General features: G+C 37.5%; 6 protein-coding genes across 10 annotated transcripts; 3 read left to right on the top strand and 3 right to left on the bottom strand.

Moving 5' to 3' along the window:
* Positions 1-31: 31 nt before the first annotated feature.
* Positions 32-1,491, bottom strand: LOC129785860 (mitochondrial import inner membrane translocase subunit TIM50-C). Its single transcript, XM_055820520.1, has 3 exons — positions 1,266-1,491; positions 363-1,190; positions 32-291 (listed from the first exon to the last, which is right to left on the bottom strand). Exons 1-3 carry the CDS (start codon positions 1,408-1,410, stop codon positions 98-100), a joined length of 1,167 nt encoding a protein of 388 aa, XP_055676495.1. The 5' UTR covers positions 1,411-1,491; the 3' UTR covers positions 32-97.
* Positions 1,492-1,770: 279 nt separating this feature from the next.
* Positions 1,771-8,575, top strand: LOC129785847 (putative fatty acyl-CoA reductase CG8306). The gene is made up of 5 exons (XM_055820495.1): positions 1,771-1,922; positions 5,877-6,081; positions 6,175-6,426; positions 7,041-7,729; positions 7,797-8,575. Exons 2-5 carry the CDS (start codon positions 5,890-5,892, stop codon positions 8,191-8,193), a joined length of 1,530 nt encoding a protein of 509 aa, XP_055676470.1. The 5' UTR covers positions 1,771-1,922; positions 5,877-5,889; the 3' UTR covers positions 8,194-8,575.
* A 504-nt stretch (positions 8,576-9,079) lies between these two features.
* On the top strand, positions 9,080-11,843 carry LOC129785870 (zinc transporter 7). Of its 2 annotated transcripts, XR_008750067.1 has the most exons (4): positions 9,099-9,792; positions 9,866-10,083; positions 10,203-10,982; positions 11,679-11,843. XR_008750067.1 is itself a non-coding variant. In XM_055820531.1 (3 exons), the coding sequence occupies exons 1-3, from the start codon at positions 9,612-9,614 to the stop codon at positions 10,884-10,886; spliced, it is 1,083 nt and encodes a 360-aa protein (XP_055676506.1). In that variant the 5' UTR covers positions 9,080-9,611; the 3' UTR covers positions 10,887-11,843. The 2 variants fall into 2 exon arrangements, 1 of the variants encoding a protein (XP_055676506.1); XM_055820531.1 differs by having other exon boundaries at positions 9,080-9,792; positions 10,203-11,843.
* LOC129785824 (ribosome-binding protein 1) lies at positions 11,839-20,085 on the bottom strand. 4 transcript variants are annotated; one of them, XM_055820457.1, is made up of 10 exons: positions 19,981-20,085; positions 19,127-19,521; positions 18,820-19,017; positions 18,653-18,734; positions 16,724-17,931; positions 16,491-16,643; positions 15,627-15,743; positions 15,087-15,488; positions 13,548-13,661; positions 11,839-13,442 (listed from the first exon to the last, which is right to left on the bottom strand). In XM_055820457.1, exons 2-10 carry the CDS (start codon positions 19,475-19,477, stop codon positions 13,425-13,427), a joined length of 2,643 nt encoding a protein of 880 aa, XP_055676432.1. In that variant the 5' UTR covers positions 19,478-19,521; positions 19,981-20,085; the 3' UTR covers positions 11,839-13,424. The 4 variants fall into 4 exon arrangements, with proteins under 4 accessions (XP_055676432.1, XP_055676441.1, XP_055676450.1 ...); XM_055820466.1 differs by having other exon boundaries at positions 19,906-20,035; XM_055820475.1 differs by lacking the exon at positions 15,627-15,743.
* A 111-nt stretch (positions 20,086-20,196) lies between these two features.
* Positions 20,197-21,623, top strand: LOC129785853 (RAB6A-GEF complex partner protein 2). The gene is made up of 2 exons (XM_055820508.1): positions 20,197-20,701; positions 20,763-21,623. Exons 1-2 carry the CDS (start codon positions 20,359-20,361, stop codon positions 21,599-21,601), a joined length of 1,182 nt encoding a protein of 393 aa, XP_055676483.1. The 5' UTR covers positions 20,197-20,358; the 3' UTR covers positions 21,602-21,623.
* Positions 21,613-22,585, bottom strand: LOC129785880 (RRP15-like protein). Its single transcript, XM_055820548.1, has 2 exons — positions 22,474-22,585; positions 21,613-22,410 (listed from the first exon to the last, which is right to left on the bottom strand). The coding sequence occupies exons 1-2, from the start codon at positions 22,505-22,507 to the stop codon at positions 21,620-21,622; spliced, it is 825 nt and encodes a 274-aa protein (XP_055676523.1). The 5' UTR covers positions 22,508-22,585; the 3' UTR covers positions 21,613-21,619.
* Between the last annotated feature and the right edge of the window lie 340 nt (positions 22,586-22,925).

Genomic DNA, 22,925 nt, shown 5'->3' on the forward strand with positions numbered 1-22,925 from the left:
AAAATGATTTAAAAAGAAAACAAAAAAGACATTTTTAGCTTTTTTCTCATTTTATTTGCTTTCTGTCTCAAATGCGAGGAATATGGAAATCTTGAAGCTACTTACTGGCGAGAAAACTCGGTGTCCACTTCTTCACTGGTGCTACGGGTTTAACAGACTCCTCACGTTCCTTCTCTTGTTGCTCTTCGTAGAACTTTTTCTGATTCTCCCTAAATTGCCCCAGAGGATTATCAAATTGTCTGTAGTATTGCAAAACTTCCCGGACATCATCTACATCCGAAATGGCGATTGCTGCAACAACAAAGAAATGTTATTTAATATAGAAATTCCTCAAATTAGCATAATTGGCTGATAACACTAACTCTTGAGGAAGGCAACGAGATCAAAGAGAGTCGCATCATCGTCATTTCCTGTCCATCTGCTGATGTTAAATGTATTTTCCGGATGAAGTTTCGTTGAATTCGGATCCCAATCAATGACAATCACCTTGGCCAAATCTCTATTGAGATTATCTAAATTTTTTACATGATGCCCATCCACAAAGTGCGTGGCATCCCTCACTAATCGATACATAATGTACCCATTGGGATCCAGAGCATCGAGAATGGGGAAGACTGTCATACCCTGATCTGCGGTGTAGACAACAATTTCAAAGTGTCGTGCCAGCTGTTCCAGGAAGTTATCCACACCAGGACGCTTCTTGAATCTCCACCCCGTTTGGTATGTCCAATCTGGATGCACGAGAACATCTTTCATTTCCAGAACAAGCGTATATGGTGGTTGGATGTACGGTGGTTTCACAGGATCCGGCAGCAGCTTCTCGCGCGATGGCTCCTGAATCATCTTCTGGTAGTATGTGAGATTTTTCCACATTCTCCGGAAGTACTGCTGCACCATTGGCATTTTGCTGAATTCATCTTCAATCTCCTTCCCACTGGGATCTCTCTCCGGTGCCCCAAGGTCGTATATACCCCAAACCCCGAGCATCCCAGCTGATGTTCCAAATACAATAAATCCAATCTTCATGTGCTTCCATGACTTTTCCTTCTCCTTCTTCTTTTCCTCCTCCTGCTTTTTCTGCTCCTGCTCCAATTCCTGCTGATTCTTTTCCGGAACAGCTGTTGCAGGAAAGAGTTTGCTCAGCAATTGTGGCCCTCCTGACTGTTGTCCTTCCTGATTTGATTTGTTCACTGCAAAAAAACAAACATCCGGGAATGCAATCTCCTGGGAATGTGCCGCAATTCAAAATATAACCTCTCTCTCACCTTCGGCAGCATAGTTTCGTGTTTGAACGGTGATATTTCTGGCAAATTGGCGTGATTTAAAGAGACCAGTCGTTTGATAAGCCGGTGCTGCTAATCTACTTAATTGTAAATGCCGTGAGAGTGATAAAATACATCTTTGAGCCATAATAAATACAAATTTTGCACAAGAAAAATTTCACTCAGCTGCAGTTTTTACTTCCTCAACCACACACAGAGGGCGCTTTTTGGTCAAAATTAAGCTTTTTGAGAGCTTTTGAATTTTTCACGGGAAACTTTGAAAGTTCTGAAATTTTTCAAGTTTGCATCACAAAAATGAATGAAAAAAGCTTCATTCATTCATTCATTAACGGAAAGCTACGCTTAATTGCAGATCCGCATTGGAGCTTTTGCTGAATCTTCTCAATTAAAAAAAAACATTAAAAACAACAGAAAAAAAAGTCGGAAAAGTACCACGTCCCCTAAAATCGCTTCGCCATCCACGAATAAAATAATCGGCCCATTCGTACGTTTTCTTCAGTCATTCGCCGTCATTCAAAGCGTGCGGAGGTTGTGTGTTTTTTGTGCGTGTCAGTGATTTTTTTTTAATTTCAATCAAACCTGAAAACAATTTAATTCATTTATGCACCAGTAGTATTCCCAACACGCCCAGATATCAAAGTAAGTGATAGAATAAGCTACCGGATTACGTTCTTGGTGGTATTTTGAAGCAAGAAAATGAGCGTCTCTTGAGTCTGACGCAAATTGTTATTTAATCTCACTTTAATCAATGATTTGTACGCCGTTTCTCTGATTAATCTACTTTCAAGAAAATCCAGCGCATTTCACACCTTGATCCCCATATAGCACAAGTTGGAAAAAATATCAAAATTTACATAAAATTCATCTTCTTCTACGTCGACAGATAAAAGCCGTATCTTTGGGGTTATGTTTACATTTTTTTTGTTGTTTTGAGAAGAGCAAAAAAAAGAACATTGTTTATTTAAAATTGATGAAAAATAATACGAATTGCCAAGGAAAATGTGAATTTCTTCGCGCGATGGGTTGAAGAAAAAAATTTAAGTATTTTACTCAACACTTTTGGATAGGGCCTCTCCTCTTCTTGGACACAACACACTTTCTTTCACATTATTATAAAGTTTCTTTTGATTGCACTTTTATTCATCACTACTAATCACAATTTCCACATAGAAATGCGAAAAATTATGTAATATGACATTAAAAAAATGTTTGCGTGCTTGCGGCGATGCAGAGAGGAACGGAAATTATGAGGTTTTAATGTTAAGAAAAATGGAAAATTTGTGAACACCTTTGAAGCTTTTGAATAAAAGACGACACCATTCATTCATTTTTTTTAGGTAATGGTAAAGCAAAAGACAATAAATTGAATAGATAAATAGCAAGAAAATCAACAGAATATTCTAGTCTAGTCATTCCTTGAGCTTTTTGAGGTACATTTTGTGTTGTAGAGTTTGCGTTGATGGTGGAGTTCTTGAGAATAAATATTCAGCAAACACACAAGATGATGACGAAAGAACGTTCTGTGTATGTAATTAATAGCGTTGAAAGACGCACATTATCTACACTTTGAGCTCCTTATCCAATTGTTGCTTCTAATCATTTCTCTAAAGAAAAAAATCACTGATCTTGTCATTCTTCAGAAAAAAAATATTGATCTTAATCAGAAAGACTCAAAAATCTATTTAGAACTTTGACCTTTTTGTGATAAAGTTTTATATAATTATTCTACCCTTCAGTTATAATTGTTGTTTATGGTTGTCACCTTAAAACGTAAGCTGAGAGATTTTCAAACGATCTTTTTTTCTTTCCCAAAATGAATTTTCTTTACAAAAAATTAATTAATCTTTATGTACCCAAGTAAGGCACTGAGGAAAAAACCAATTAGTGAAAATTGAAATCCAATCTAAGCTGTCAACAATAAGAATTCCTCTTCTCTAGTAAAAACTTTACGCTTTTTTTTTGATGGGTTAAGATTTTTTTTAGAAGTTAAAGAGTTGAATACCTGGCTTGAGGTAAGAATTCTTTAAGATCTTGTGAGACATTTAATATCGCTGTTAACTGGATTTAACTGCTTAATTATTCCTTAAAGTTTCTCTGTTCCTTTATTATGATTGATTAGCTGCAATTCTAGTCTCGATATATCGATTTTCTCTAAAATGATAAAAACGATAAAAACAATGCGAGATTAACTATTAGTTTTTTTATTGTAAAAATAACAATTCTGCAAAAAATGTTAATAGCTAATGATTGAGTTCATTAAATTTAATTTTATCATAAATCACCTGAACACTTATGATGTTTGAGTCTGTTTGAGTCTTTCCGACAAAAACATTATCACCACCATTTTGTCAGGTGTTTAGAATATAAAACATTAATTTATTTCCACCAGAAAAAAGATTTCCCATAGCAATTCCGAATCGCCAAATGTCACAGATCATAATCTTTTGTTGTAAGATGCTCGATATTATCAAGAGTCTTATTAGGCCATAAAAATTCCAAAAAAAAGAGAAGAGATAATTTGGCAAAGCTGTAAATTTTTTTTCACATCACCGAATCTTATAGTTAGCTTATAGGAAATCATAACTTCTGTAAGCGTATTGAGACTTATTTCTCCTGAATTCTTTTTCGGTACTAAAGAGGTAGGTACATGGAGGTAACAACAAAGTATCACAGCCGGAGAAGAAAAAAAGATCTTAACAAAAGATGAAAATCACATTTTGCTCGGCGGCAAAATTATTCGAATATGATTTTGAAGAGAGATTATGCAACAACTCTACACTTAAACCTTACCTTCCTCCACGTTTCGCTGAAAGTGATGTAAAAAATATAAAATTTTAAACAAAAAAGCCTCTCAAAATGTAGGTGCAAAGGGAAATGAATGTTCCAATATTATATTCCTTATAAAAAAATTAATTTCTTCACACAATTTGTTCGAATAAAAGATTTTACTTTCGCTGATTAGGCAATTTATTTTTTCGGTGGAAGATGAGTTTGTAGTGGCTAAGGCACTTTTATTATTTATTCAAAAAGTTCAAAAATTGAATTGTGCTGAATAGATAATTATAATCCCGGTGATTTGTACACATCGCGCACGTTTTTGTGCCAGCTTCTCGAAGAAAAAAAAATCATGTTGAAACTGTAAAAGGTGTTAAAGAGTGAAAAAAAACTGAGATGGTTCAAAAAACTGCATTTTTTGAAAGCCGACACTCTTATGAATGCAATCGACTTCATTATAATACATGGTTGAAGAGTAAAAGTGCTCCAACTTGGTGGAACCTCAATAAATTTTGAATAAAGCAATAAATTGCATAAAATGGAAATTTTTTAAACTGGATGAAGGTTCTTTCCTTGTGCATATATACATATATTTTTTTTCAAAACAAAACATTCAATGTCTCGACTTTTCATCATGCTCTCCTCCACTGTGGGAAACTGTATTAAATTACATTGTTTTGGTTTTAGTTGTTTTTATTTAATGTATTTTACTTGGAAAAGAAATTTGTCAACATTCAATATTGTAAAATGCACGAGATTTTAATGTAGGAACGATCAAGACAAGAAGAAAAGAAAAAACATTAAAAACCTTTCATTGTTTTTTAGGTGTAAAACAATTAAATAAAACTTATACGGTCTTTTAGCATTGCACCTGCATTATATTACCTTTATTTTACAATTCAAAGTAATAAAAATGTTTGTCTTTTGCACTTATTTTAAAGTGGTTTCTACTTAATTTATCGTGAATTTCACTTTAATTTATATTGATCTCAATACCTACTAATATTTCTTCTATTACGAAAAATATTTAATTAAATATTAATATTTTCCATGTTGCAACGCTGATTTAATTTTTCTTGATTTAAAATACGATAAATTTTACTTATTTAACTTCCTCGGCGTGTCTTTAGCTACAATGTTTATGGGATTTTATGACACAAAACATTCAACATCGTCTCTAATCACTGAAATCTCTTTATTTTATCTTAATTATATTTAAAGAAAATGCAAAAAAAAATTAATGTAGATTGAAGTTTATCTACCCCTTTTCTTAATATATTTAAAAAATAAATTATGTTTCCAACGAAAGAAGCTGGCAAAATAAATGTGCAGCTGGGTCAATTAACTTTTATTCCTCCTCATCCATATCTAACACATTAATATTGTTTAACAAAGAGAAAATAAGGCAAATTTATGTTTCTCTATTACTAGATATGGTTCTCTTTATTATTTATATTTTTTTTCTTATTGAGATATCATGGTAAGTATCGTGAGTGTCTTATTATGCACACCACCTATATCACGCTAATATATTGCTAATTTTTATACAAAAAGAGGTGATGGAGTTTGTCTTGCTAATTAGCAGAGTATTCAAATGATTGCATTCAAGAAAAAAGTCTTTCAGTTGAGGGGAAAAAGAAAAGAAAATGCGTTTCTTCGTTATCTCAAAAGTCTGATAAGAAAAATAATGCGGTTAATGCAGAACAGAGAAAAGAGAGTCCATTGACTTTTTTCTCTGCATTGAAAATTCAGCAAATTTGCATGTGAGCTAAAAAATTGTTTTCTCCTTCTCTTTTTTTGCGCAATGTCTGATTGCAGTTCAAGCTGAAAGATGACCTCAAACATTGTTGAGTTCTATCGCGGGAAAAATCTCTTCATAACGGGAGGTACTGGCTTCTTGGGCATTGCTTTGATTGAGAAAATCTTGCGATCATGTCCAGATGTTGGAGAAATCTATCTGCTCATGCGACAGAAGAGGGGCAAATCCATTGAGCAGCGTCTCGAAGAGTTGACGAAAAATTCAGTAAGTGGGAGATTTATTTATTTTTTTTTAGTTTGACTGACTAAAAATCATTTAAATGGATTTCTATTTTTTTTTTACTTCGCGCACACATAGATTTTTGAGACTCTACTGGAGAAGAGCAGTCCGGATGTATTTAAGAAACTCATTCCGGTCACGGGGGATGTTGGTGATGAAGATCTCGGTTTGTCAGCAGCTGATCGGCAGCGTTTAATTGAGAATGTGAATATTGTATTTCACTCAGCTGCAACACTGGACTTTCAGGCATCACTCAAGCCCACAGTTAATATTAATTTACTCGGGACACGCCGCGTAATGGAACTGTGTCAACAAATTCGGAATATGAAGGTGAGTTTGTTAGCTCCAAATGGACTGAATGGGAGAGGAAGTTGCGATGCAGAAATTTTATCTTTTGTATGAGTGAAAGAAAATCAATCGACAACACACGCCCGATCGTTGGCACATTCACTCAATATTGCCAAAAATTAAACTATCACACAAATCACATTATTTAAATTAACTAACTCAGCGGCCACAAATCTCGCGTGTGACGAAATCGTTTAAAAATTTGATATGGAAGTGGATTTTTGCACTGAAAAAAAATCTTTTGGTAAACTTTGGTAATTTTAAATATTACGACAAAAAATAAAACTGACCTACCTTTCTAACTCTGAATGAAATCAAACCTTGTCTACGAATCATTAAATTGTAGTTCAAGCAAATTCCGATAATGATAAAAGGGGTTGTTGCAATTTTTTTGTAACATGGCATTTCCTCCGGGCTTGCGTTGTTAGTGTGATTCATTGAGGACACAACAAGAGTGCGAGAAATTGTGTTTGAGGTTTCCGCGCAAAATAATTGCATTAAAAATAAAAATTAAAAAAAAATGATAGCGATCGCGGAAGTATTATGCAAAAGAGAATTAATTTGTCTTGACTCTCGTTGAAAATGAACTTTTGCAGGCGATGGTTCACGTATCGAGTGCCTATGTTAACTCATTCTTGCTGGAGACCCACGAGAAACTGTATCCTGCACCCGAGATTGCTCAGAAGGTGATTGACTTGGCGCAAACACTGAGTGATGACGCAGTCGATGAACTAACTCCGGGCCTCCTCAAAGATCACCCCAATACGTACACATTCACGAAACACCTGGCTGAACATGAAGTGAACCAGTGCGCAGCTAAATTCCCATGCGGAATTGTGAGGCCAAGCATGATTACGGCGGCATGGAAGGAACCCGTGCCCGGGTGGACTATCAGCAAGAATGGGCCACAAGGATTCCTCATGGGGGCATCAAAGGGGGTCATTAGGCGCCTTCCTGTTGCCCTGGACTTGGTATACGACTACATTCCCGTGGATGTGGTGGTGAATCAATTGATTGTTGTTGCCGAGGAGATTGCGCGGAAGCAATCGGGAGAACTTTCCATCTATCACTGCACTTCCAGCACGTACAATCCCTTCCGGTGGTCGAGTGTTTCGAAGAAGGTCAATGGCTATCTCCACAAGTACCCACTGAAATCAGCCGTGTGGTATCCTCATCTCAAGTTTGTCCAGAGTTTGATTCTCTTCAAAATCTCTGCGATTTTCTTCCACTTCCTCCCGGCTTACATCCTCGATGGCATTACAAAAGTTGCCGGGGGCAGGCCAATGTGAGTTTTAATTATTTATCTCATTTTATTAGGCACAGTGGTGTCTTTAATTCTCTCTCTTTCGCAGCTTGGTTCGTCTGCACACAAATGTTTGGGAATCTCTGAAGCGTCTGGAAAAATTCATCTTCACAGAATGGAAATTCCACAATGCACGAACACTCGAATTGAATAAAACCCTCTCGCCGATGGACAAGCAGCTTTTCAACATTGACATCGTCACCCTCGTGTGGGAGGACTACTTTGTCAATCTCACCCAAGGAGTTCGTCGGTATCTCAACAATGAGCATCCCAAATCCCTGCAGCAGGCACGGAAGAAGGACACTTATTTGCTGTTTGTTCACCTGGGAGTTCAGCTTCTCATCCACTGTGGATTCTGGTGGATGGCCTCGTGCTTCGTGGGGCTTCCAATGAGCAAGATACCATTTGTTGTGCCGCTCTCATACGTCCTCTGGGGATTCCTCTAAACACACTCTCCTCCATCAATTTGAATCGTTTATTTCAAGGAATCTCAAACTCTTTTTTACTATGCTATTTGTTTTAAAATGCCATAGCTACAACAACAACAACAAAACGATGCATTTACATTTCAAACAAACTTTTAGCATAAAAAACAATTAATTTTTAACAAAAAGAAATTTTTTTGCAGAGTTTTCGAAATGAACGATTTCAATTTTTGAAGCCCCGAGGAAGCTTCTCTGAATTATTTAATTAACTTTGTATTCCACGTTCGCTTTCCATCTTTTCTCACATCTTTTTTTTTTCATTAATATTATCATTTTTATGGATTTTATGTATTATTTTTTAAATTCAATAAAAAAAAACATCTTTTTTGGTGTTCTGGAGAAATTTAATTTTTTATATTCTTGTGGGAAATTTTTCGCTCTACAACTTTTTCTTAGGGCGTTTTTTTCTATTTTGTCGGGAAATGTGAAATTTTTCCTAAAATTTTTTTAATTTTTGAGCAAAATCGTCGATAAAATCAGCTTGAATCTCAACTTTCCCTAGCACATGCAGCAAACGCTGCTTGAGTAGACGATGTGCGAGTGAGAGGGACCGAGCGTGGGAGCGGGATGCACTCTGCCCCTGAATTTAGACTTCCGTTTTTTGGCTTTTTACACTCTGGGGACTTTTTGAAATTAAATAAAATTGAATTTTCGCATTTTTTGATGCCAAACGACGCGGCGTCGCCTCCTACGCCCCAAAAACCACACCCGGACGGGAAAAACGCCCGGAAAATGTGAGAAAATCGCAAAAAACGGAAAGTGTGAGCGAGAGGGCATGAAGATTTTCGGGCTATGCTTCTCGCTCACACAGAAAAATTGTCAGTGTGAGAGCGAGACATCACGAAGTTTCATAACACTCTCGGTCTCACTCGTACCTTTTTCCTCAAAAATTAAAATATTTTTTCTTGAATTTTCTTGGTTTTTGATGATGCCAAACGACGCGGAAAAATTCCAGGTTTCCAAAAAACCACACCCGGACGGGAAAAACGCCCGGAAAATGCGAGAAAATCACGAAAAACTAAACTTATAACCTAATTTTAAGCTGGGATTCTTTTTTTATCAGTGTAGTCGAACAATTGTACCTGCAGTAGAAACTTCAAGGTGGTCAAGTCCATCGGTCGGTCCGGAAAATTTATTTTCCGCGTGCAATTTTGACAAAATTAGCGTGAAAAGTGTGTGAAATTCGCGTAAAATCAATTGCCAATGTCGTCGTCGTTATCTCAGAACACTGCCACGCACATTTCTCACGGATGTTGTTGAGAAAATCTGCAGTGACGGTGGTTGAGGTTATGTTTACTGAAAATACACGTATGCATTTCGAAGAAAAACGCGAGAATTTTGAAGAAAAGTGTGCCCCACACTTCCCATAGCGCCCCACCATGTTGCCCCTGACACACAAGGACTCCCGGAGCTTGGGCTACCGGATCAAGGAGAAGGTGAACGGGTGGAAACGATTGATATTCTCCGACAGGAACTCCCGGAATCTTTTCCTCTTTCTCCTACTCAACCTCAGTTTTGCCTTTGTGGAATTCCTCTATGGCATCTGGACAAACAGTTTAGGTGAGTTCCTGCTCGCCTCCTTCAATCTGTGTGTTGCTAATAATTTATCGTCTTTCCTTCCCTCCCGGATTAGGTTTAATATCAGATTCATTCCACATGTTCTTTGACTGCACGGGCCTCCTAGCCGGCCTGGCGGCTTCCGTGATTACCAAATGGAAGGCGAATGATCGCTACACATATGGCTATGTGAGAGCTGAGGTCCTGGCTGGATTCGTCAACAGCCTCTTCCTGCTCTTCATCTCCTTCTTCATCATGTCCGAGGCCATCGAGAGAGCGGTCGAACCACCGGAGGTATGTTCTTATGTGTGAATGAATCACTCTGTCACAATTCCCCGTAGTAAAATTGACACGCGATTGGTACACACGTCCTGATTAAATGATTGATTAATTTGTTTTCTTGCTTTGCACAGGTGAAGCACGAGCGCCTCTTTGTTGTGTCTGTTCTGGGTCTCCTAGTGAACCTCGTTGGCATTTATGCATTCCAGCACGGCCATGGACACTCCCACGGTGGTGGTGGGTCACATGGGCACAGTCATGGTGGCCATTCCCACGCTCACAGTATTCCTGAGGCGAACAACCACCTCCTGGGTAATCATCACGGGCACTCCCACGACCACCACAGCCATCACTCAGAACTGCAACTGGGTCAGGGCTCCAACTCGCAAATAATGCGAGGCGTCTTCCTGCACATCCTCGCCGACACACTGGGCTCCGTTGGGGTCATTGTGTCTGCGGTGCTCATGCAAATGTTCGGCTGGATGATTGCCGATCCCATTTGCTCCATGTTCATTGCCGCCCTCATCGCCCTCAGTGTGCTCAGTCTCATCAAGGAGTCCATAATGGTGCTCATGCAACGCACTCCCGTTACCCTCGATCGTGCCCTGCCGCAGTGCTACCAGAAGGTCACGGGGCTCGCGGGTGTGTACGCCGTGCAGGAGCCCCACTTCTGGACACTCTGCAGCGACGTCTACGTGGGCGCCATAAAGCTGGAGGTGTCCAAGAATGTGGATCCCAAGTACGTGGTAACGCACACCCGCATGATCTTCGAGGCAGTGGGTGTGAAGCAACTCTATGTGCAACTGGACTACGTGTGATCCCACGCATAAAATGTCCTAGTGATGTCTTTTCTACATTAATTAATTTTTTCTGTTAAAATTTGGGCGACAGATACTTTTTGCAAGATGATGATGGTGAGTGTTGAAAAGAATTTTTGCGACTGAGGGTTTTTTTATCCTTTTCCGGGATCCTTGAAAATGTTTTTTTGAACTTAAATCATCTAAATAGTTCGTAAAACGTTATAAAAGTTATAAATTCAAGGATTTCTGGCAAAAAAGCAAAGCTTAAACCTTTAAGATTAATTTAATTGCTTTTCTCATCTAATTATCTGGCCTAATTAATTCTTTTTTTTTTGCAACTTGCTAGCCTTACGACAGTGTTGAAAAGCAATTAATTTTGAGCTCTTGGGCAATTTTAAAAGAGATCTTTTAATTGAAAAAGATCTGAATATTTAAAAAAAAATCATCATTATTAAATGATTTTACGAGAGTCAGGGGCACAGTTATTAGAACACTCAGCTTGCATTCAAAAGCCCCCGGTTCAAATACAGAACCGGCAATGCTTAAACATTCTTAGGTAAGGTAATTCAAATTCTACAAAAAGGTTAATTTTTTTCATCACAAATAATTGTTAAATTCAGAGACCAAAACCTACTTTTAAATGAATTGCAAATGAATACATTTTTTTCGGCTTGTAAAGAAATTTTTATAGTCTATTGAGGGAATGCTGCGTTAGCTCATTCAGAATTTCACCAAATAAGCTCAAAAAAATCCTCAGTCGCAAAATTTCCATTCATTTTCTTCTCTCTCTTTAAATCGACGGAAAAACAGGCAACACACTTTATGAACCAATTGCATCGTTTTCTTACTTTTTTCACAATTTACTGATGAAAAAAAAACAAGAAAGTGGACATTTTTTTTCAACTTTAGGTATAATTTATGTTGAATTGTATATTGCGTATTTATAGAAAAATAAATAAATAAAATCAAGTCCTATCGAATCGTGTTTTTATTCTTACTTCTTTACATTTGTTTCCTCAAATTTTCACCATTTTTTTCTTTTTAGTAAGTAAAATCCATTGCTCACGCTCCGTCGGAATGGAATTTTTTTTTTATGTTTTTTAATAACTTATAGTTTTTCTCTTCAATCTCTTCTGCATTTACGTAGTAAAAATATTGGTTAGATAAACTTATTTTTTAAATATATTCTTCTGCTCTATAAAGTTACTTTTTTTTGTTTATTTTAATATATATACTATTCCTCCATCGTCAAATTCTTCTTCCCCTATAACCTCGCGTTAACTGAGAGAAGATGAAAAAAAAATAAGAAAGAAATAGAAAATGCGTAAAGGCGACGAGTTAGTTTTTTTTATCAACAAGTCCCATTAGAATATTTTTTTTAGTTTATTTAAGGAAAAATAGTTTGTGGGGTATATTATGAGTTTTCTTTTTTTAGATTTTTTTTCCTCTAACTTGTCATATTTTTTAACTTAAACCGTAGGTAATTGCTTAAAGAAAATTCTTATAGATTCTTAATGCGTTTAATCCATTTCAATAATAGATTCTTCTTTATTTTCTTTTAAAGTGGTTCTCCTCCCAGAACATTCCACTTCATTTTAATGCTTTTTTCCTGTTGATTTTATGGATTCATTGATTTATTTTTTTAACTGTTTAACACACCAAAAGGCATTTTGGCTAGTGATTTGGGTTAGCAGAATATACCATTTACTAATCCCAAAAAGTTTTTTTTCTTCGAGTTTCTGCATTTTATTCGTCTTTTGTTGGATTTTTATTTTCACACCACCTGAATCCCAATAATATAGCGCAAAAAAAAGCTTCATAAATAAACAAACAAATAAGGATCCCAATTGCACAAAATAGAAAATTTTAAAATTAAACGAATCTCTTTCTAAATTTACATTGTTTTTCTATATTAAAGATTAATGTATTTATATATTTTTTTTACTTATAAAAAATATGTTGGTTATCGACTGGTTTGCTTTTATGAAAAATATAAATTAAAATATCTCGATTTTTTTCATTTTTTTTCTTTCCTTTCTTTAATTGTCCTTAATGTCAGATATTAATGTTTTTTTCTTGTTCCTTTAATATAATTTGTTAATTGCTATTTTTTTCATATTAAATTAACACAATCTCCTTTTTTTCACTGATACAATTTTCTTGATGTTTTTTTTTTTTTACCTATTCAGCTGCGATGTTTTTTTTTTCTTATACGTCTCATTCTAATAATAATAATAATAATAGTTTATATTTATTTTTTATTTTAATAAAATGGAAGGCGCAAACAAATCTGCAATCGAAATGTCTTCATTTTTTTCTTTCAATTCTCTTTTACAAATTAATTTTTCTTTTTTTTTTTAATTAGCCAAATAAATTTTCTTCGACACGCTCATTGTAAAGAGAAAAAAAAATACGTTGTTCCTAATCTCTGCTTCATTCAACGATGTGCTCTATATATAAATTAATTTTCTGTCTCGTAAATCTTCTACGTATATCAATTTTTCTTTTCTGCTTTTTTTTTTTTAAATATAATTTCCACAGATTTTTATTTGCCACCTAATCATTGTTGATTGGCTGTGAGAGAAGGGGAGAGATAGAAAGATAAGGCGATAAAGTCAATGAAATCAACATTATTTACATGAGCTATAAATTTTAAAATTAGGACTTTACAACACCTACCGGACATGATGATATCTTCAGTCCTTGGAGTTCCTCATCCTTTGTCTCAACCACCTTACGCCAGTACGCATCCTGTTCCTTCACCTTCAGCTCTAAATTCTTCAAAAGACCCTCCTAAATTAACAAAAAAAAGAATATAAAATGAAATTTAAACATTAATTAAACCTCCAGCAACCAACCTACAGATTAAAGAGAATCTTTTCAGGGCCATCAATTGAATGAAATGAGAATCTTAATTATATCCCCTCCCCCTTGACCCACATTTCTCAGGCATTAGTCACGAGAGAAGAGAGTTTTTTTTGTTAGTCTTTAAGATTTTTACACATATAAAAATTTAAGAAAAAAAATGGGTCACACGTGCAGATAAAGAAAGTCTTATCTTCCCAGCATTCCATTGTCTTTTTTTTTCTTTCTTTCATCATCATTTTGTCCACCTATCATTCATCTTGCACATTGTTAAACAAGTAATATTACAGCAATTACATATTCTATCTATCATGAAACAGTAGAATAAAAAAAACATTTTTCATTTTTTTTTGTTTTGTGATAAGAAAGTTGTAAAACGTATAATCTTGTAGGAGTCAAATTTTGAAATGCTTTGACTGATTGAGAGCATAATACAGTATTGTCTCGCAGTATGAAGTCTTTTAATTCTTTATTTTAGTCGATTTTAGGACAAGATCTCTGTAATATTAAAGTATTATTTTTCATGATAAAATATTTGCTAATTTGATTTCTTCCAAAGATGATGTATGTGCGCTTTGAATTTAATTTAGGGAAGAATGGGGTATGTAATTTTATTTTAATTTCGAGGTAGATTTTATAAGATTTTGGAATTTTATTTCTTTCTTTAATCTGGTTTTTAAATGAAAATTATTTTTCCAGGGCTCGTTGAAGATCTTTTTGACAGTTTTCAGGAACAATAAATTCTTTATTTTTCTTTATATGTAGAATGATTTATAAACAAGTGTGAAAATCTTACAACTTTTAAGTTTGTTAGAAAAGAAATGATTTTTATCAGAATCGACCCCTTGTTTGAATATGATTGACTCTTTACTTAAAAAAAAAACTAATGTCTTTTAATTCCTTTACAAAGCTCTTTGAAAAGCTCAAATAGAATAAATCTGCGAACTCTTTATTATTAAAACTTGTCTAAAAAAAGTATAATTCTCAACCAAAATTCTTCAAAGAAATTATTTTCTTCGAATAGAAACGTCTTTAAAACCAAAATTAATTCTTGATTGAAATTCCCGGAAGGATTAAGAGTCCCGCAGACCTAACTTCAACCTAAAGTCGTTAATATTTTATTTCATTTCTATTTTGTTTTAAAATTTATTCGATTTGGATCAAAATTTTCAGTTTATTTTATGTGTAAATTGAAATTCAAAAAATAAGAAACTTTTCTTATAGACAGAAAGGTAATTTTAAACACTTTAAGAAGGAACCGTAAAATTCATCTTTTCATTCACTTTCCTTCAAAGCCCAATTTATTGAAATAAAAGAAAAGAAAAGAAAAATTGCAAAAGAAAAAAAACTCACCGTATCAGCTACAATAATCTTATACTCGTCCACAGTTCGCTGCAATTGTGCATTTTGTAACAGTAAAGTCTCTAATCTATCATCACTGGATCCATCGGCACCATCTTCACTTTCGACGCTATGATTGTTGGTGGTTACATTTTTGCCATCAGCACCAACGTCACTGGATTCACTATTACTATTATTTTTACAACTATTGCTAGCACTAGTATTAATAATTGTTGCTGAATGCTGTATACTACTTGTGGACGTGCAACATTCCCGCAGGTATTCACCCACATGCTCGATCCATTGATCATACTGTGTAGGTCCCGTTGGGATATTGGGGAATATTTTGATGATTTTACTCCTCGTACGATTCTCAACATCTTGTGCAGCTGCTCTCTGAATCTCCGTTGTATCCTACACACGCAAATTACAAATAAAAAAACGAAGAAAATTGTTTATTTTTAATATGAAATCTTATTCCTTATAGAGTGAAAGAGATTCATAAATTAAAAGACTTTTCGTGGTCTTACACAAAGAGGAAAAAAAACTTACAAGTTTAGTTAAACTACTTGCATTGCCATTATTCAAGTGATTTGCTTTCAACTTAACAGCATTATTCTCAGCGCTATTGAGCGCTTCTATCAATTTCCAGTTTTTAGTGCGCAACTCCTTTTTAACATTTTGTATGGAAAAAGAAAATCAAAAAAAATGGGACAAGGATAAGGAAATTAAAGCTAAAGAAGAGTTTTGGGGGCATCCATTTATGCAACACAATTCATTTCTTTTTTTTAAATTAATTATTTAATCAATTAATTAAGGATCAACTTACGCGATCTCCCAAAATTTACCCGATTTAAGAGCAAAATTAAGGGTTAATGACTCTTTAAAACGGACCATGAAGATTGTTTGAAAAATAAATTGAAGGAACGTCCAAAAATCACAAATTTGCTGGTAATGTCTCAAATTGGTTCCATTGAATAAATAAATAAATAAAAAAAATTCCTCCATCTGTTCAAGAGGTTTTCCCCCCCTCCTTTAACCATTCTTGACTTTTACGTGGCAACAAACCCGAAAGAATCACTCATAAATTCCTCCACAATGTGCAAAAAAAATCTCAGTCTCTTCTTCACAATATATCCCATATACAACATCGAATAAACGAAGATGGGAAGTGAGAAAAAAAAACTCGCATGTGTCGCATAAAAGAACTAAATGGCAAAAAATGGTAATTTTCTGCGAGAGAGTTATTTAACACCGGGGTAGACCCGGTATGTGTGTGCTCAATGACATCATTCAATTATGAAAAAGAAATCCAATCAATACAGGAATTTTGCTAAATATTTCTTTTTTTTTTCTCCCAAAGAATTGTGTTGCGTAAATGGATAGAATGGAGAGAGGGTAGAGAATTCAACTCACATTATTCTTCCCCTTTAGATCTTCAATTTGCTTCTCAAGGCGCTCCTTTTCCTCCCCAAAGCAACGAATTTTGTTCTCTGCCTCCGCCAATTTTGCACTCTTGTCCTCTAAATCAGTTTTATATCCCGTCAAATTGGCATCCATTTCAGTCATCTGAATGAAAAAAGCAAAAAGGCATCAATAAAGTATTTTTAAAAGCACCTCAAAATGGGTCACACATTTCTCCTTCTCACCTGAACTGTTTGTTCGTGAATTTTCCCGGACCAGAGTGAAATTTGGCGCTTGAGCTCGACAACTTGAGCATCCAAATCTTCAGACTTGTTCCTGAATTCATTTGCCTCACTTCGACTGCGTGTCAAGTCGGTTTTGCACGAATCAAGAGCATTCTGAAGATTTCTAATCTCAACCTTTCCCATATCCTCAATATTGTGATTATTCTTCGTCATTTCGGCCAATTGGGTCTTGTACTGCTCCACCTCGTAGCGTTTCACATCGAAATTCTCCTTCAAACGACGCAATGCTTCGGCATCGTGATCAGCCATTTGACGAATTTTCTGCAAATCCTGCTCCAAGTAGAGTTGCTGTTCCTCCTTCTTACGCATTATCATCTCATACTCTGCCATCTTGGCCTCATACTCCTTCTTAACTGTCTCAATAAGTTGATGCTTCTCACTGGCAAACTTCTGGAATTGCTCATTGACATCATTAATTAATTTTGTCTTGGCAATAATCTCACTATTTAGCACATTATTGGCCTCCGTGAGTTGCTGAATTTGCTGCAAATGCTCCTGAGAATTTGCCTTTTTCTCCTGCAGCAACTTCGACTGTAGCTGTTGCATTTGCACCGTCATCTGTTGCTTCTCATTCACATACTTCTCATTCAGCTGCTGATAGTCCGTTGTCATATTCTGCAGATCTTTCGTCTTCTGCGCAATCTCCTCAATGTACTGCTTAAGGTTCGCATTGTATTGACTCTTTTCCAAATTTATCTCAGCACGCAGCTCACGAAGACGCGCCTGCATCCCAGCACTTGCCTCCTGCTCATCCTGCAGTGCCTTCTCCTTCAGCTCAATCTGCTTCTTGAGCTTCTGCACAACGTCCGATTTCCCCTCAGTCCACTCGGAATGATTTACCGTGATCGTATCGGATTGTTTATTCAGCAAATACTCAATGATTATCTGAATTTCCGAGCGACTCAATTCTGCCTTTGCCAGCAGTGGAATGAGGAAATTCACACCAATCTCATCGGTTTCAGCAATAATCTTCTGAACAGCCAATCCAGTTGATTCTTGCTTCCGCCCAATACTCTTCTTTGTTGACTTCGTTGACCCAGCACCACCGCTATCGGGCACCTTCTTTGCCACCACGGCTTTCTCCTCAACCACCACTGGTGCAGCAGCTACTTTCTCCTCCTTATCTGCGTGCACTTTGGGATTCTTGCCTGTGGAGGAAATAAGCAAATTCACACTCAATAGACCTGATGAAAGGGGTAAAAGAGTATTCCGAAATAAAGAAAGAAAGAAATCTTATCTGAAGCTTCTCAAGATTATTTCCTTTTCATTCATACAAAAATTTTATCATCGAAAAATGCTCAAAACAGCCAAAATATCTCTCTCTCTATAACTTCCCTTCATGTCTGGTATTGCGATAAAGAATTCCAACGACAGCAAAATTTTATTACTCTCTTTACGTAATCCCCTCCCCATTCCCACGTGTATATTTTTTTCCACGGAGCTCCCAGTGTTTCTGGGCACTGGCTTTTTTTTCCTTAACTTCTTGACCTTTTTTCCGCTTTACTGTGCGGTGCACCCGTTGTTACAGGGACGCACGCAGAGTCAATAAACTACGGACGCACAGTGTAAACAGAGGAACATAAAAAAAAATTTACAATTCTGCCGGACGCAGGGGCTATCTATTTATAGCTTCGCGGTGTAAAAAAGTAAAAGCAAAAGAAAAGACAAAAAAAAAAGTAAAATAGAATGAAAATTTTGATCATTTTTGCTGCTTGTCAACGCATAATGCAAAGTGTGCAAGTGCACTCGTGAGATTACACAACACAGCACATAGAATAAAAGAGAGGAGAAAGAGAGAGTTTGGCCCCGCCGAGATGAGAATGATGACCCCATAAATGATGCTTTTTTGAATACAGCAAACTAACTCACCTTTCTTGCTGTCTCTATTTGCAGCAGCATTTCTATCGCTCTTGCCACCAGGTTGATTTCTACTTTCTGCCAGTTCGTCTCTCTGCAAAATTAATATTATATTTGTTTTAATTACATCTCCTCCGCCACAGTGAATGACGTGCGTTTGCACATTAATTTATACGTACATGAGCGGCAGCTCGTAGAATTTCAGCATCATCTTTTGGGTGTATTTGCTCAAAATGATTCATCGGCTCCGCTGGTGCAGCTGCGGCTTTCACGGCGGAAGTCTCTGATTTATTTATCAAAATCCCAGTTCCGGACGCCTTGCCACCATTCTTCTTGCCGCCGCTCTTCTTTCCACCACTCGTCACACTCAATTGCTTCTGCCCAAGAGAGAATACAGCAGACACACATTAAAACAAAAAAAAAACGTACTGTACTCAACCGAAAAAAAAAAGACGGGATGCCCCCTTTTTCTTCCTGGAAATTTACCTTGATGCGTGGAGAGTCGCTGTCTGTGATGATTTCCGCTTCGGAAAATTCCACATGCCCCTTTGGCGAGGGGGGCTTCTCATCCGGAGCATCCATGGTGTCCTCGGAGCTCGGTGGCTCAGCTTCCTTCACCTTGACCTTGTCCTTGCTCTTCTTCCCCGCATTCGGGGGTTGCTTCTTGCTCTTCTGGGACTTCTTCCCACTCGTCCCGTAGAGCTTCTCCGCCAACTTCTTCTTCTCACTCAGGACCTCATCGAAGGTTTTCCCACGCGGCAACTTGCTGATGATGAGGGATGTTGCCAACGAAATCAGGATAACGACCACAATTACAAAGTACACGTAGAATTCCATTATAACATTATTTGTCCACGAAGCCTCGGGATTATCAAACGAAACTGCAATTGCAAACAAAAAGCACATCCAAATTAAACCGGAACACCTCGATTTCCGTCTCTTTTCTCTCGCGGGCACTCTCTACGTTTATTCTTCGAAGCAAAGGGTGTTCCCGTCTGGCCTGGAAAAAGCACTTTTCACCACCTTTCCCCCCACAATTGCCAACACTACACAATCCCCAGGACCGATGGGGATGCAATGCAAGTTGGAAAATGCCACAGATTTGTGGAAAACCCGGTGAAATTGGTGAAAGTTTGTCCAGCACAAAATTCGTCGACGTGACAATTTTAGGAAAAAAAGAACGCCATGACGAAAAATCTTCTGCCGTGAAGTGTCTACTGCGGGGATTTCTCCCACAAAAACAACTTCCTGACCCAAAGTAATACCTTCCGTAGGTAGCAGGGATGCCCGGGAGTGTGCACAAGGGGGAAAATTCAATTAATTATCACACTTTTACTTACAAAAACTCTGCCGAAGACAAATCTTACGCTTAGAAACAAGCTACAACATGGAGTGAGGCTGTACTGCTGCCTCCCACTGTATGCCATTACTTCCATTTCCCACCACAGCGCTACTTTCTTCGCTTATTCTGATTCTGATTCTTATTGGATTCATTCTCTGTTGTGAGCCGCAAAAATATCGGCGGCTACCTGCATTTCCGCAGGACTTTTCTGCAAATTTTCCACATTTGTCGTCATTTTTTGCGGAAAATCAGCGGAAAACACAAAGAAAAACAGTCGTGTGAGCGAGACAAAAAACAAAGAGATCTTTCATCTCACTTGCACACGTCATTTTTGAAGAATTTTTTGACGTCAAAAATTTTTGCAAAAAGAAAAAAAATGATTGAAATTGCTGCAAAATTAGTTCGGGAGCAAATTCCAGTGTTCCTGTGCGGGGAAGTAGTTGAGTGCTTTATCTCCTTCACCAATCCCACTCTGCCGGAGCATAAAATTGCCCAGAGCAACAATGACATCCTGGAGAATCTTGCCTGGGCCACAGCTCAGGTTCACTGCATTTGCAATTCTGTGTTCCAGGAGCGACAATTGCAGGCTCCAGACTCCTCCATGGCCAATGACACATCCCTTACGGCAGCAATGCGTGATCAGGGAGACATTGTGATGGCCACGAGTCCAAAAATTCTCTTCTGTGACCTTCGTCTTGCGCCTGGAGAAACAAAATCGTGTAAGATATTCTTCTAGCACAAGCTCTGTTCCTCTTCTAATTTATGAATTATTCCCTATAGATCTCTACAGAGAATCCCTTCCCATGTCGTGCCCACCAACGTACAAGGGAACAGCAATAAAGTACTACTACAAGATCACAATTGCAACCCAGAGATTGGGGTCAAAAGTTCAAGCTCTCCGGATACCAATCAGGGTACTTCCCATGCCCACAGTAATTCGTCCGGATGATGTACCGGCGCTCTGCAATGAAACAAATGAGGAGCTGGCTCCTACAAATCCCTTCCTTGAGACCAGGAAGACGGAATCAAAGCTGGAGATTGCCCTGCATCATCTGCAGAATATCACAGCACGTCGCCGTCCAAACTTCTACTTGATATCCAACAAACGCGGCACTGTGGGGCGTTTTTGTCTCTTCAAGCCAGCCTACAAGCTTGGGGAGGATATTGTGGGTACTTTGGACTTTACCTGCCGCACTGTGCGATGCGTCCAAGTCTCTGTGACACTGCAATGCGAGGAAGTTCTCTTGAAGAAGACTCCTCCAGCTCAGCAGGGAGCTCAAGCAGACCCCGAAGCATCCGCTCCGTCGGGAAAAATCATGACCTTCACGAAGCACCACGAAGTTTGCTTGGGACTCAAGCAAACACAGATGATCCTGCCCATTCCACTCCATGTAACCCCGACTTTCTCAACGGAACTCGTGGACATTCGATGGCAGCTGCACTTTGAGTTTGTTACGAGTGCCAGTGAGGAATTGAAGCCAACTGAGGGGGAGAATTGGCAGGCTCCCACAGATATTATGATTGAGACGATGATTTGGAATCTACCGGTGACACTGTACCCAACAACTCCGCAGCAGATCCTTCAGCATTCCGGCAAACATACTCTTCTTATTAAATAAAACTCACTTAATCAATTGTTAATCACTCTCTTCATTTGAATCTTCACTCTCTTCCGGTTCACTTCTCCTGTCATCCTCTTCCTCCTCATCCATTTTATCCCAGTCCTTGTTCTTCTTGGATAGCATCATGAAATCGTCCTTCAAAACATTCCACGTTGATGGTCTGTCCTCATCTTCGCTGTCTTCTTCATCCTTCACTTCTTCCTTCTTTACAGGATTGTCAATTCTCTCCGATTTAGCTCTCGGCCCTCCCATCAGGGCATCCAGGAAAGCTGTCTTATTGACACTCTTCAGCACCTTCTCTCGCTTGTGCTCCAACTTCTCCGAATCCAGGCGTTTTGTGATATCCTTCTGCTGTGCTTGAACAGCATTGAAGAGCTGCACAACACCTCGTGTGGCCACACGCTTCAGTGCCAATTCCCTCGATCTCTCTGTGGCATCTGGTTTTACATTGAGATTCCGCAGAGTATCCCTTTTGCGCTTCCTCTCCAATCGTTCTGCCTTTTGCTGAGCAGCCTCATTATCCAGCTCCTCTTTTGTTGGCTTCTTCTCCACTTCCTTAATCTCCCCATCAATCTCAAAGGGGAGTTTCTTCTTCTCCGTTCCCTTTGGCTTTGTTGCTCGTGAAAATATCAAAGTTGTCTTGTTTTTGGGTTTCTCCTCCGCCAGGACACGTGCTATGGAATCTGCCCATCCGGATTTCTTATCCGTTCCATCGTCATCTGAAGAATTTGACGCAGAAACATCTCCTTCGTCCCCCAATTGATTGTCATCTTCAGGTTCTGACGCATTTTCTTCTAGTAGATTCTCTAAAATTGTTATTTTTTAATTGATTATTAAGGAATAAGGTACAGGTGTGACAAGAGACTTACCTTCTACAATTACTTCGGTTTTTAGAGCACTCATTTTTTGATATTTCAGAGATTTTAGCAAAAAGAGACGAAAGAAAAATAAAAACCACGTGCTCGAAAAACTCAACAAATACCCAACAACTAATCCCCACGACACTTCCTAGGAGATTTTCTGCATTTTTGTAAAATTGGCGGTTGCGTGAATTTTCTTTTTTTTTTTACTCAATTTTCCACATTTTCCCAGCTTTTCTCGAACCTTTTTCATGGAAAAATTAACATAAATCGTATAAAATATACCCTTATCATGAGTTTGTTTTTTGGCGCCGAAAAAGTGGCGCCAAATTTAATTTTCAATTAAATTAATTTGAGTAGTTGAAAAAAAAACGGCCACTGCGTACATCCTGTGTGTGTTGTAATCAAATCCAATTGAAACGAATTTATTCACAGATCGATTGCTTCTGACCACACTTTTC

Source organism: Lutzomyia longipalpis, chromosome 1 (assembly GCF_024334085.1).
Source record: "Lutzomyia longipalpis isolate SR_M1_2022 chromosome 1, ASM2433408v1".
In the NCBI taxonomy this organism is placed as follows: domain Eukaryota; kingdom Metazoa; phylum Arthropoda; class Insecta; order Diptera; family Psychodidae; genus Lutzomyia; species Lutzomyia longipalpis.